Source organism: Drosophila elegans, unplaced genomic scaffold, assembly GCF_018152505.1.
Source record: "Drosophila elegans isolate 14027-0461.03 unplaced genomic scaffold, ASM1815250v1 contig_133, whole genome shotgun sequence".
Classification (NCBI taxonomy): Eukaryota; Metazoa; Arthropoda; class Insecta; order Diptera; family Drosophilidae; genus Drosophila; species Drosophila elegans.
The window spans coordinates 2,002,517-2,016,686 of NW_024545499.1; the positions used below are offsets into that span (position 1 = coordinate 2,002,517).

Here is a 14,170-nt window from a genome sequence, read left to right on the forward strand (position 1 = left end):
GCAAGCACGCCATATGTTCCGACGTCCTTTGCTCAATCAGCTCCATCGCAAACCCCAACAACAATGCCTACTACCCCACCTCGTTCCAAAATCGACTTTCCAAACACTTTCCCAGAATAATAATAATTATAGGTATACCAAGCCATGTTGGCATCAAAGGAAGCGAAACAGCGGATTCGGAATCAAAAAAAGCAATTAGACAACCCCTAATATACACAGCCAATCACAACAGCCCCTTAAAAATCATTAAAACACAGACACACAGAATTAAAAAACAAAACCTCGACATAGTACCAAAACATGTCCAAACTAACTACCCCCATAATTTCCCCAAACTTAATAGGAGTCAGCAAATAGTAAATAGGTCAAATATGACAAACGCACGCTATCTTGACCGTTAACGTTACCGTTACCGTTCAATACCGAACACATGCCCGCTATGCAACAAGCGTTGCAACGCTTTTTAGCCTCTTTTATTGTATTAAAATCGGACAGATATTTAATAATGGTTTTATATTTCAGAATTATGGTTTTAATTTGACCCAAATCGGACAAAGATATAAATTGACAAAGCTTCATTGTTTTAAAACATATATTTAGTTATCTTCTATTACATGATACACGCATGACTAAGTCAATAATAGTGTTAAACCGTTTGCTATCTGTGTGTGTTCATGCATACATCAAATACCAATTACTTTTATTTGTTATTCGTTACCTCAAAAAAAATCTAATTTCGATCGGCCAATCTCTTACTCCATAGTATTATAAAAGCTTTATTTCTCTTAGCCTCTCTTTAAATTCTCTTAAACATAGAAGTGCGAACGATTTAGCCGATTTCTCAATGTTCTCACAGTGAATTAGCAAAAACAAACATTTGTGTCGAAGTAGTCGTGTTGTTCAGTAGTATATCAACAGCTGCTCTTACTGTTTTGCTCGCACTCTACTTGGAACTCCCAGCTGACAACACCCTAAAAAATAAAATTAAGTTTAGTCAAAATGTGCATTTTCACCGATTGTTTATTGAGCCCCTTATTACTGTGGTCAGCTATCATCGGCGTGACTATATACCTCTTGAAGTAAGTTCTGGAAATTATTAAATGTACAATGACGGCGCATTAGTTTCCGACTTGCAGATAACGGGGTTTTCGGCTAGTTCTTATTCATGATTTTAGGGAATACATGCAGGGCGGCAAGTTCATAAAGGACACAGATGAAAGCGGAAAGGTGTTCATTGTCACGGGAGCCAACACGGGAATCGGCAAGGAGACGGCTCTGGAGATCGCCAGACGAGGGGGCACCGTGTACATGGCTTGCAGGGATATGAACAGATGCGATAGGGCCCGTAAGGAAATCATCAAGGAGACGAACAATCAGAATGTATTCTCCCGAGAACTTGATTTGAGTTCCCTGGAGTCCGTTCGTCAATTTGTGGCTGGGTGAGCTAGCCAGAGATGCCTTTAACGTTATATGTATCCATTTAAAACTATATTCCCATACTAATTAGATTCAAGAAGGAGCAGGACAAGCTCCATGTCCTGGTCAACAATGCAGGCGTGATGCGCTGCCCCAAGATGTTAACCAAGGATGGTTTCGAAATGCAGTTGGGTGTGAACCACATCGGCCACTTCTTGCTGACCAACTTGTTGCTCGACGTGCTAAAGGTAAGTCGGCATAAGTCACTCAAGAATATCGGATGAAGAGTGTGAAACGTTTCCCAGAAATCGGCTCCTAGTCGCATTGTCGTCCTGTCCAGCCTGGCCCATACGCGAGGTGCAATCAACTTGGCCGACCTGAACAGCGAGAAATCCTATGATGAGGGCCTGGCCTACAGCCAGAGCAAGTTGGCCAACGTGCTGTTTACCCGGGAATTGGCCAAGCGCTTGGAGGGCAGTGGCGTCACGGTCAACGCCCTGCATCCTGGTGTTGTGGACACGGAGCTGGCGCGGAACTGGGCCTTCTTCCAGACCAACTTGGTGAAGTAAGTGCAAACTAAATGAAAAAGGAACTTTGTTAGTTAAATTCTTAACCTCAGATATCTTATCAAGCCAATGATTTGGCCGCTTCTAAAGACACCTAAAAGTGGAGCCCAGACCTCCATCTATGCTGCCCTGGATCCGGAGTTGGAGAAGGTCACTGGCTTGTACTTTAGCGACTGCAAGCCCAAGGACGTGGCTCCTGCAGCCTTGGATGATGCGGTTGGAAAGTTCCTGTGGACTGAGAGTGAGAAATTCACGGGCTTGGATAAACCAACAGAGCCAGCCAAAAAGGAAGCTGATAAAGCTTAACCAAAAGTTAAAAAGTAGCAATCCGAGAATGGGACTACTGAATTCAAAGAAAATGTCAACAAGCCAAAGGTAAAATTTAGCAACTTCTGTAAGGTATCCAACATCTGAGCAATACCCTGTAGATTGTAAATGTAAAGAAGATTGAGCAGGGTTAGAACAAGCGATCTATTTAATTGTAATACTAGCAGCTTTTTCACGAATAGGTTAATTTAATAAATACATATCTTCCCAGCTTTCATAAAGCGTGTTTTATGGTTTTGATAATTTCGATTTATATGCCGTAGGGCTAATTAGGTTTATTTCAGGCCATTTCAGTTGGCCTTTTGCTCAGTTGCGCCTGCTGTGATGAACACCCTGGAGTGGAGCGCATGGGTGGTCGGCTCCTTCTTCTCGGGCGCATTGGTAACGGTGTTCACGTATGTGTACTGCATGAAAAAGCCAAGTATGACGTCCGTGCTCGAGGGCAGCTCCGCATCCGGGGTGAACTGCAGCCGTATGAGGACCTTGTTGCCCTTGCGCCAGACAATAAACTTGGGCTCCTCGGTAGGCAGCTGCACGTACTCGTCGAACTCCTTGGAGTCGTCGCGCTGGCTGAGCACAAACTCGCTCTCCAACGGCACGATCTCGGCATTGGAGGCATCCAGCACCTCTCGCTTAACCTCCCGGGTTGAGTTTTGACGCGACAGCGTGATGCCAACAGTCTTGAGAAGTGGTGACGAGGAGATCGGTTCCTCCTTCACCGCCCGAGTGGTCTCCGCTGATAATTGCGGATCCTCTGGTGGAGCTGCAGTCAACAGGCGAATGGTCATGTCGTACATGGTCGGATTGGTCAGCTTCAGCAGGATGGCGTTGCTCTTGCCGGGCACCAGCGGCTGCTCGCAGCGCACCATCACCACCTCGGGCACATGGTAGCTGGCGAAGAGCTGGATGCGGTACTTGATGGAAGTGGGATGGTACTCCGGCTTAATGAGGTTGTGCTCGCACTGGCGGCAGCGCAGCGACCGCTTGATCCACAGCGACCGTCGCTGCGGATACAAGCTGCCCACGGCCGTGGGTTGATCCGCCGGCTGGCTGTGGCGTTGGGCGATCGTCGTGACATTGCGCAGGTTTAGCTGTTCCGTGAAGATGTTCGCCGGCAGTTCCTCCACCTCCGCCGTGGCCTCCGCCGGCGTGATCACAGCCTTGGCCTTGGGAACCTTGTCGTTCCAGCCGATCTGGCGGCGAATCAGCGATACAGTCAGTCCAGTGCGATCCGTAAGGCTGGGGAACTTGTGCTGCTTGGGCGCCTTGCGCCGCATGAACTCCAGTTTCTCCTGCTTCTCCTGCAGCACCACCGCCTGGAAGTACTCGACCAAGGCGTTGAACCGTGCCTGGTACAAGCACTCGTTGTCCGGCCAGGTGCCCGTGGCCACGCCCTGGTCGGGAATGCCTACGTCCCGCGTTGTCCAGCGGCAGGACAGGCACGACAGGTAGTACATCTTTTTGGTAGTGGGCACCGCCGAGGGCTTGTTGCTCGCCGGGACCGGGGTCGTGGCGTCGCCAGTGGAATCGCCATCTTTCGGTTCCTTGGCGTCCTTGGACTCCTCTGACTTGCGCACCACTGGAACCGTGGAGGCTCTGGCGGACAGGGTGTGCTGGCAGCAGGGGCAGTCGAAGCAGTTGGCGCAGCAGTTTTTCTTGTGTCTCGCCTCCGTGGACGGGATGTTCTCCAGGCAGTTGGAGCAGAAGTGCGACTCGATCTCATGCGTCACGCAGAAGCCGCAGTGCAGCTTGGGGCAGTGCCGGCAGAAGAAGAGCTTGTTGATCGGGTTCAGGATGCCGCAGGAGCACGCGTACTTAACGGGACTCGGTTGCATGAAGCTCATCTTGTCAACGACGATTTTCTCCTGCTTTCTTTGTAAATTTGCAAATCTCTCCTCTTCTTCCACAAATGACGACAGCTGTTTTATCGATACATCGATTTTCCAAAACGAAGTTATCGATGCTTGCAACGACCGTTATACGCAAATCCCACAGAGAACAGCCCATCGAAATGGCTGGCACTTTTTGAAATGCCTGAATTAATGGCTCCAAACAGAGGTGGTAAAATTCATAGAATACAACATTTCATGTAATATAATAATATAAAGTTAATTACAAAAAAATAACCACATTATTGTTGGCCTGCTCGGTCTTATCAACCACCGATATTAACCACAACAAGAAAGGAAGCAAACTTCGGCAAGCCTAAGTTCATATACCCTTGCAGCTATTGCAGAAATTAAATATTCTTGAAAACATTAAAATTATGATTGTAATAATGTCGAAGAAGTAAAAAAAAAATTTAAAAACACCAAAGTTATAATTTTTTTTTAAATTTCCGTTTGTTCCTATGGGAGCTATATGCTATAGTCGTCCGATCCCGCTCGATCCGACTTATATATTACCTGCAATAGAAAGACAACTTTTGGGAAAGTTTCATGCAGATAGCTTTAAAACTGAGAGACTAGTTTGCGTAGAAACCTACAAACAGTTGGACAGACGGACATGGCTAGATCGAGTATCTTAGTGATGCTCATAAGGAATATATATATATATATATTTTAGGGTCGGAGATGTCTCCTTCACTGAAATTATTATACCCTCTGCAAGGGTATAAAAAGAAATGTGTGCAATTGTTTAATTTAAAAGACTGCATGACCCAGTCCCATATGCAAAGGCATTTTTTCAACTTAAAGATATTCTGAACACAAATTGCAACCGAATCAGAAGTAACCTTTTAGAAAACATAATGTTGGTAGTGTTATACGAAAAAACCATCAGCTAAAAATAGAATAGAAACGATCAACAAGGAAGGGTATTACAACTTCTAGGGCTTATTAAGAAACTTTCGGCCCGGCAAAACCTACTAAACCATGCCCAAATTGGATACTTCAAAAGCATCTCTTTGGATATAAGAAATAGATAAAGATCACTTGCAAATTTAATGAAATGCTAATATTTATGACAATAATCTAGTTGCCAAATTTTAACTCCATATATAGAAAAAAGATCTTAGTATAGTAAAAACCAGAGCGACTTCATGAGCTACATGAGCTGTACTGGTTTCTAATGAACCAAGTAGATCAAAGATCATGTTATGAAATATGATTCATAGGAGTCATGAGTCCAATGAGCTATAAGTTAAAAAACTTGAGTGGATCGAATGGCTCATGAAAACAAAGGGAACTAAATCATGCAGAGCTCTAGTAAAAACAATAAAAAATTGGTATAATAAATTTAATAAATTTGTTAACTTGCTTTGTGGTTTTATTGTAATTTTGTTTACATAATCAAGATTACCTTTTTGTATGAAAGTATGCAACTTAATTAGATAATATATATTAAACATGAATTTTACTTTTAATTTTAATATTTAACCCTTTCGCGACCAACTTTTTTCCTGTTGCCGATATTTTGTTTGTTGTTTTCTTATGATAGTAATGATTTAAGAAAATTTTTACTAAATTTGAAGTTGCCACGCCAATTGGTTAGGGGGCTCTTAGGAACGTTTGGCCGTGGTTGTATATACAAAAATTGTTTTTTTTTTAATCGTTTAAATGTTGTTCATATAATTTTTAAATATTTACTTTTAAAAATGTCTAAATTTTGTATTTTACTTTTATTTGTATTTTACTTTTAATTGAAAAGCAATACCTTTGCCGAATTTAACAACACCATTTTCTCCGAAGTAAGTGCAGTTTTTTTTAAATAACTTCTCCAAGTGATCCTAAAATTAAATTAAATTAGACACCCGCAGTATGAGAAAGAATGAGCAGAAAAAAACGAAAGGAAAGATTACCGTAAGTCTTCAAACAGACGAAGTTGGAACCAAATGGATAAACAGTACAAAATTGATTCGCAATTCTCTTTCACGAGGGCGATTACCCGATTACCCACAAATATGTTTTTTGCTCATATTGTTTATTTTAAATGATCACATCACTCAAAATGGTTTGCTGTAGCTACAAAAATTATAAATAATAATAAATGCTATTCTGATTTTGATAAATCGGCTAAGTGATCAATTAGCACCGAAATGCCAAGTCAAATAGACACTTTACGGGTGATCAAATTCTATTCGGCACTTTTCATAAAAATGTGGGAGTATCGTCAGGGAAAGCGTTCGCTGATAAGCAAAAGTTCGGATACCAATTGCTTGAATTTCGAAAATTTGTTGCGCTCTTTAGGGAATATTTGACAACCTATACTTGTGATGACGAAATGAATTCGACTATGTAAACTGTAAATTACAATCAATTAAAAAAAAATTTTTTTTTTTATAAAATTTAAATTTAAATTTCACGATTGTTAACCGTGTACAACCGGAATAATTATTGTTTGGTTGAGAATGAGAAATATTTTCATAAATGTTTTCATATATTTAGTAGGTTTTTGGTGTTTAAATATAATTCGGTCATCAATTCGACACGTATAAAATAGGTAATAGTATAAGTATAAGGTACTTTTTGGTGTGGTAGCCACGCGACTATCCTACAGCTAAGCCTACGCTAATCATCCTCAGTCTGTACTCTCAGTCCCGGCAGGAGGACCGGGTGGACTCCTCCAGTTCCTAGCCGAAGAAGTTGGGCACGAAGAGCTTCTTGCGCTTAGTCTTGGTCTGCCGCACGCGCACAATCGGGGTGAACTTTACGTTGTGGGGCAGGGCCCCGCCCTCGGATTGGACGTCCTCGCGGCGGGTGTAGCCCGCACTGGCGGCCACGGGGGCGATGTAGCCGTCGTCCACGTAGTAGTAACCCGGGCTCAGCTTCTTGAGGCGGTTGTCGGTGAGCGGCTTCCCGTAGGTCAGGGCGTACGAGGAGTCGCCGTTGGAGTCGTAGCGGTCGGTGTCGTAGGCCTCGTAGCTGTCCAGGTCGTAGTAGGTGGGCTTGGCACTGGTCTGGGACACCTTGCAGATGACGATGCTGACCAGCAGGCAGACCCACGAGTACAAGTGCTGAAAGGGGAGAGATCTGGGTGAGCTGGACTGCCTCGGAGGTCTCTCGGTTTCATGCTTACCTTTAGATCCATGGTGTTTTGTCGGTGTAAACTAGTTTATGTCTGTTAAATCCTGAGTGGGCTGTTGGGTATCCTTTGATTGCTGTCTGGTGGTTCTGATTGCTCTGAACGTCCGGGGAGTTCTGTGTGCTTGGCTGTGGAGAACCCTTCCCTTATATACCCACCGCCATATTCGCACCCAAATGTGAAAATTGCTTTCGGGCAGAGCCAATGCTCCGGCTGTGACGCAAGTCCGGAGGAAACGCAGCGACATTTTCGACAATCTGCGGCTGACGTCGACGTCTGGGTTTTTGCGCATGCGCGAATGCTGTGACATCTTCGACTTATCGCTATGGAATTCGCTGGGACGAAAGGCTCTAATTGTTTGGCTCGGAAAAGTTTTTACAATGCGGAAAGATACGGCCCATTGTGTGCGACTATTTTGTTTTTACTCGGAATAATTATGAATATTAATTTTGTTGTTTGGACACTCTGACGTCGGCCAGTGAGCGATGGAAAGTAATTAGGGGCTTTCGGATCTCGGTCGGAAAGGTTTGCGGCGCACACGGCGCATGAGTAATTTGAGTACCAGGCGCTGTGGTCGCCGGGTGGTAATTTTTGTGTGGTCACACGCTAAGTCTAAATCCAGATCTCGAACGTCGTTGTAATGAAATTCGGCGTTTTTTATAAATCAGCATAGATACGCAAATAGGATGGCGTCTAAAAATACGACTCAGACTTTATAAATATCCAACCGCAGCGGTTCATGCGACGGCTAATCAATTTGTCGTGAAAATGTGGCCGGCTGATTCAGGAAGTGATAAATACCGCGATTTTCTAGAAAAACATGAACTGCCTTTGGGAGCAATAAAATAATTAACAAACACACTCGACCTGGCTGCGTTGGGCGCTATGAATCAGGCATTCAAAAGGGGGCATGACTTCAGTTTCCGGGGCCTGCACTCAAAGAGATGAATCAGAAGCCAACTAGACTTTTGTAAACCATCGTTAAGCAGACTTGAGCAGAATTGAGAAGAGACTAATGCTTGGACCCGGACCAATTCGCACTTAATTATCGCTGGCTGTTTCGAAAAGTTTCGGGCGTAAATATAAACCCGCTAATTGTATAAATTTATACAATTATATAAATATAAATCCCAGTCGCCCGCAAAGGGCAATAACAACATTCAGTTGTTTTCCACATCACCACCTTTTTCCATGCCACCCAATTGGGGGTAAATATTTTTGCACACCCGAAACATCGTCAACAACAACAGAAAGGTGCGAGATTCGCCGGCGGTAAAGGAAACATAAACAATCCAGTTGGAATCAGATCGCATTACGTATACGCACGGTTGCCTGCATTGGCGCCCAGCGCAGCGATTCTGCCTTTTGATTGAGAGCTCCGGCGGAGGCACGTTTTTCTTCTTTCTTTCTTTTTTTTTTGTCACACCCCCGCCGGGTTTGAAACCTGAAAGACGGTGCCAAATTTCGAACTCCTCGGCTAATTTCTGCAAGAAGTGTGACAAACATTCTGCACTCGAAGCCGTCTCCAAGTGGCGATCATCTGTTTAGAAAATTTCCTCAGACTTGATTTCTTTGTTGGCCTAACGTGCGAATGTAAATAGCTAAATTTGCACCCTGCAATATTTTTATATTTACAGTGGCACTTTATACCCATATTTAATTGCCACTTTTACCAATTTCGGCCTGGTGTGAGTTGGACGTAACAAAGAGTTATGGAAATTTTTAGGTCTGACACCTGGGCGCTCAATGGATCTTCAACTTTGTTGATGTTTTTTTCGGGAAGTGTTAAGCCTTGCCAAGTCCGATGCTACCTGGCACTGTTGGTCTTGACCAATTCCACCCAATTTAAAGCCAATCAGCCGGTTAATCGGTCTCTACGAAAACATGCCTAACTGGAGCACGTTTCTGTGGGTTTGATTATGCCGTGCAAAATTCTTGATATCCTAACCGAAAAGACAAACACGCGGGAAAACAAGGGAGCTCCACTGGCAAGGTGTGCAAATATTTAACTGGTAAACGGTAATACATATTTATTGATAAAAGCAAATATTAGACCTCACATTCGCTATGGTTGGTTGGCTCTGCTGGCACGATCTATATGTTAATCTCTCCAGGTTGGCCCAGTGGCATCTGGACCACGTTGCGCAGGCCGGAAGAGGAAATCCAGCCTGTAACTGGCCTTCGGCAATCACTTACAGATAAACAGATGGCCCGACTTCCTTGTTTGCAAAAATAGTTTGAGAAGTGACTCGAATGCGCGAGCGTAAGCCTTCTATTAGCAGCTAATGTGCGAATGGGAGCCCACGCCCGCCTTAATCGCTAAGCGTGACCCTCTCGGAAAAGCGCGCAACGCTTTCATCTAGTCTAAATGCCAGGACACGCTACTCCGGCAAGTGCGTCACTGGCGTTTTAACACTCAATTAAGATGCGGCAGGTGTGTCGCCCAGTTGCAATTAAATTCCCATTAGCGATACGTCTAATGAACCGTCGACTGCGCCACGCTTGCTGTCTGAGGAACGTTTTTGAAACGTGTTTTGGGCAAACATGTGTCCACATCACAAGACCATCGTATAATTTCGACTCCATTCACTAAGCGACTTATGATAACTTATACAGGCTAAGATTAGGAGGCTACTTCTTCTGTTTGAGCAACAGGTGGCCCTTGGGCTTCAGTTTGTTTTGGATGAGGCGCTGCTTCTCGGATTCGGCGGTCTCCTTCAGGCGTTCATGTCGCTGCTTGGCAAACTCGAGCTCCCCACTTAGCTCCACGATCCTGGCGGCGATACTCTGCTGCTTCAGCAGACGTCTCTTCTGGTTGGCCTGTAAAACAAGTAGTATTCGGATTTTAGTTAAATGGATTTGGGTGTGTATTTGATGTAGACCTTTATGAACGCAGATTAATTCTCCTTATGAATCGAATGGATCTATCTCGAACTAAGCTTGCAGCACAATCAAATTGCTCATTGTACCAGTGTCTTTGAATAATTAAATTTACCAACTCTGAGCTTGATCTGTGATTTTAAAGCCGAATCAAAAAACAGCTTATAGTCCACTTATAGACCACTATAACTTATAGGTGCCATAGGAACAATCCGGAAAATATGGGAAATAAAGTTATAGCTTTGCTGTTTTAAGATTATTTGAATGTACTTTGAGATATATAATGACAAAAGAACGATCGAAAAATGCACAGAACAATTAACACACCTTCGTTGTTTTTAAAAATAGCTTAGTTCTTGCTTCCTTTCTTGTTCAAAGTAGTTTTAAGGGGTCTTTTGGCCGCACACGTGTTCTACTCTATTACTTACTCCCAGGGGCGTAGGTCTACCATCTAGGTATGTGAAGTCAGGCAAATTGGTAAGTGGGCCAAAGGCATTTGGGTTTTCCGGCAATCCCTTGGCTGCACGCCACTTTTGGTCAATGGAGCGGGCGGCCGTTAGAGCAATACCTCGCTGAGCTGCGTGGAAAGAGACAAGGAATGAATTATAGCAGGGTTATTATTGAGTAAGATAGTCACCTGCAACTGTGGCGGAGGCAGCCAGGCAGAGCCTCGTTATTTGTAGCATTGTTTATCAAAATTGACCAATTGTCAAAGAAAAAACTCAATTCACATAACCAAACAGCTGACGGCAGGGTTGTCGCTGGCAACTAGAGCTGGGAAACTATCGATGGCACTATCGAGGTATCGAATTTTTACACATTTGAGCTACCATCGATAGTTTTTTGTCGCTATACCTTACGTGTATCTTACATTTTGTAGATTACATTTGATTTCTCTAGGAATTTGAGGATCATTTTGGAATTAACTTTGGTGGGGTTGGCTAAGGCCTGGATGGAGCTTAGATAGGGAAATGATGAGGGTCGTTGTGCAGAAAGAGAAGGGTAGAGGGAAGGATCGTCTAAAAGAGCGTTGTTTCATAGCGGGCATGTGTTCGGTATTGAACGGTAACGGTAACGGACAAGATAGTGTGCGTTTGTCATCTTTGTGTGGCCTAGACGCAAGCGGGTTATTACTATTTGCTGTCTCTTATTAAGTTTGGGGAAATAATGGCATAATTTGGACATATTTTGGTACCATGTCGAGGTTTTGTTTATTAATTCTGGGTGTCTGTGTCTTAATGATTTTGTAAGGGGCTGGATGATATCGCTGGAGCTCTGATTGGCTGTGTATATTAAGGGTTGTGTAATTGCTTTTTTTTTTGCTTCAGAGTCCTCTGTTTCGCTTCCTTTGATGCCAACATGGCTTGGTATCCATATTATTAATATTTTGAGAAAGTGTTTGGAAAGTAGATTTCGGATCGATGTGGGGTAGCAGTAATTGTTGTTAGGGTTTGCGATGAGAGTCGGAACATATGGCGTGCTTGCCTCTTTTCCTTATGCAGATTTGTGCAGCTTGACGGATGGCTATTATTTCGCTGCAAAGAAGTGTAGAATAGCTGGGTAGTAGGCCTGTTTTAATAACATTGTTTTCATTGGTAACACTGTACACGATGATGTAAGTTGCAAGATGTTCTGGTTTTTACAAATTTGGATTGATCTATCTATTGTGCTAGGGTATCTGTGTTTCCTTTTATTTGTTTTACAAGTCTAATTAAGGGGTAGCGGGGTAATTAGTGTGGTGCGCAAGTCAGAGGAGTCGAAGGACGCCAAGGAACCGAGGGATGGCGAATCCACTGGCATTTATTTAATTAACCTATTCGTGAAAAAACTGCTTATATTACAATTAAATAAACAGCTTGTTCTAACCGGCTCAACCTAATTTACATTTACAAACGACAGTGCATTGCTCGGACGTTGGATGCTCCACAGGAGTCCCGTTCTCGGTTGACTTACTTTTCGCTTTGGCTTATTGACATTTTCTTCTAATTCAGTAGTCACATTCTCGGATTGCTACTTTTTTAACTTTCGGTTAAGCGTTATCAGAGTCCAAAGAGGACGGCACTGTTGGTTTATCCAAGCCCGTGAATTTCTCACTCTCAGTCCACAGGAACTTCCCCATCGCATCATCCAAGGCTGCAGGAGCGGCGTTCTTGGGCTTGCAGTCGCTAAAGTACAAACCAGTGACATTCCGCAGTTCCGGATCTAGGGCAGCATAGATGGAGGTCTGTGCTCCACTTTTAGGTGTCTTCAGAAATGGCCAAAACAATGGCTGGATGAAATATCTGGGGTTAAGAATTTAATTAACAAAGTTCGTTTTTCATTTAGCTTGCACTTACTTCCCGAAGACGGTCTGGAAGAAGGCCCAGTTCCGCGCCAGCCCCGTGTCCACAAGACCAGGATGCAGGGCGTTGACCGTGACGCCACTGCCCTCCAAGCGCTTGGCCAATTCCCGGGTAAACAGCAAGTTGGCCAATTTGCTCTGGTTGTAGGCCTTGCCCTCGTCATAGGACTTCTCGCTGTTCAGGTCAGCCACGTTGATGGCACCTAGCGTATGGGCGATGCTGGACAGGACGACAACGCGACTTGGAGCCGATTTCTGGAAAACGTTCCACACTCTTCATCCGATATTCTTAAGTGATTTATGCCAACTTACCTTTAGCACGTCGAGCAACAAGTTGGTCAGCAAGAAGTGGCCGATGTGGTTCACACCCAACTGCATTTCGACACCGTCCTTGGTTAACATCTTGGGGCCGCGCATCACGCCTGCATTGTTGACCAGGACATGGAGCTTGTCCTGCTCCTTCTTGAAGCTAATTAGTATGGGAATATAGTTTTAAATGGATACATATAACGTTAAAGGCATCTCTGGCTAGCTCACCCAGCCACGAATTGACGAACGGACTCCAGGGAACTCAAATCAAGTTCTCGGGAGAATACATTCTGATTGTTCGTCTCCTTGATGATTTCCTTACGGGCCCTATCGCATCTGTTCATATCCCTGCAAGCCATGTACACGGTGCCCCCTCGTCTGGCGATCTCCAGAGCCGTCTCCTTGCCGATTCCCGTGTTGGCTCCCGTGACAATGAACACCTTTCCGCTTTCATCTGTGTCCTTTGTGAACTTGCCGCCCTGCATGTACTCCCTAAAATCATGAATAGAAATTAGAAAACCCCGTTATCTGTAAGTCGGAAACTAATGCGCCGTACAATCATACTTGTAATTTCCAGAACTTACTTCAAGAGGTATATAGTCACGCCGATGATAGCTGGCCACAGTATTAAGGGGCTCAATAAGCAATCGGTGAAAATGCACATTTTGACTAAACTTAATTTTATTTTTTAGGGTGTTGTCAGCTGGGAGTTCCTCGTAGAATGCGAGCAAAACAGTAAGAGAAGCTGTTGATATACTACTGAACAACACGACTACTTCGACATAAATGTTTGTTTTTGCTAATTCACGGTGACAACATTAAGAAAGCGGAAATATCGTTTGAAGTTCCATGTTTAAGAGAATTTAAAGAGAGGCTAAGAGAAATAAAGCTTTGGTTATACTATGGAGTAAGAATTTTACCGATCGAAATTAGATTTATTTTGAGGTGATGAGTAACTAATAAAAGTGTTAACACATATAGATAGCAAACGGTTAAACACTATTATTGGCGAACCTCAGACCTTTGCAATTAAAACCATAAATAAATATTGTTAAAAACGAATTGTTTCGATTTTTATGCGTTTATGTTTTAAAACAATGAAGCTTTGTCAATTTTCCGCTGACTCGAAAAGATGACAGTTATATACATATATATCTTTGTCCGATTTGAGTCAAATTATAACCATAATTTGGGCTTGCGATGGAGGAAAGGGAGTCGGAACATATGGCGCGCATGCCTCTTTTCTTTATGCAGATTTGTGAACTTTAAAACAGGTGGGTAGTAGGCCTGATTTAATAACACTGCTTTC

The 14,170-nt window shown here is 43.6% G+C and overlaps 5 protein-coding genes across 8 annotated transcripts; 1 reads left to right on the plus strand and 4 right to left on the minus strand.

The window, feature by feature from the left end:
• The first annotated feature begins 897 nt into the window (after positions 1-897).
• LOC108149655 (retinol dehydrogenase 13-like) lies at positions 898-2,524 on the plus strand. Of its 4 annotated transcripts, none has more exons than XM_017277395.2 (5): positions 898-1,079; positions 1,176-1,439; positions 1,508-1,664; positions 1,722-1,981; positions 2,036-2,524. In XM_017277395.2, the coding sequence occupies exons 1-5, from the start codon at positions 1,000-1,002 to the stop codon at positions 2,286-2,288; spliced, it is 1,014 nt and encodes a 337-aa protein (XP_017132884.1). In that variant the 5' UTR covers positions 898-999; the 3' UTR covers positions 2,289-2,524. The 4 variants fall into 4 exon arrangements, with proteins under 4 accessions (XP_017132884.1, XP_041563203.1, XP_017132885.1 ...); XM_041707269.1 differs by having other exon boundaries at positions 900-1,079; positions 2,049-2,159; XM_017277396.2 differs by having other exon boundaries at positions 946-1,079; positions 1,157-1,439.
• On the minus strand, positions 2,435-4,233 carry LOC108149654 (dynactin subunit 4). The gene has a single exon (XM_017277394.2). It carries the CDS (start codon positions 4,151-4,153, stop codon positions 2,600-2,602), a length of 1,554 nt encoding a protein of 517 aa, XP_017132883.1. The 5' UTR covers positions 4,154-4,233; the 3' UTR covers positions 2,435-2,599.
• Positions 4,234-6,665: 2,432 nt separating this feature from the next.
• On the minus strand, positions 6,666-7,458 carry LOC108149586. The gene is made up of 2 exons (XM_017277221.2): positions 7,326-7,458; positions 6,666-7,263 (listed from the first exon to the last, which is right to left on the minus strand). The coding sequence occupies exons 1-2, from the start codon at positions 7,335-7,337 to the stop codon at positions 6,880-6,882; spliced, it is 396 nt and encodes a 131-aa protein (XP_017132710.1). The 5' UTR covers positions 7,338-7,458; the 3' UTR covers positions 6,666-6,879.
• A 2,405-nt stretch (positions 7,459-9,863) lies between these two features.
• On the minus strand, positions 9,864-10,974 carry LOC108149584 (39S ribosomal protein L52, mitochondrial). Its single transcript, XM_017277219.2, has 3 exons — positions 10,849-10,974; positions 10,640-10,788; positions 9,864-10,151 (listed from the first exon to the last, which is right to left on the minus strand). The coding sequence occupies exons 1-3, from the start codon at positions 10,895-10,897 to the stop codon at positions 9,963-9,965; spliced, it is 387 nt and encodes a 128-aa protein (XP_017132708.1). The 5' UTR covers positions 10,898-10,974; the 3' UTR covers positions 9,864-9,962.
• A 907-nt stretch (positions 10,975-11,881) lies between these two features.
• On the minus strand, positions 11,882-13,620 carry LOC108149650 (retinol dehydrogenase 13-like). Its single transcript, XM_041707421.1, has 5 exons — positions 13,446-13,620; positions 13,090-13,353; positions 12,865-13,021; positions 12,548-12,807; positions 11,882-12,493 (listed from the first exon to the last, which is right to left on the minus strand). Exons 1-5 carry the CDS (start codon positions 13,523-13,525, stop codon positions 12,241-12,243), a joined length of 1,014 nt encoding a protein of 337 aa, XP_041563355.1. The 5' UTR covers positions 13,526-13,620; the 3' UTR covers positions 11,882-12,240.
• Positions 13,621-14,170: the final 550 nt, after the last annotated feature.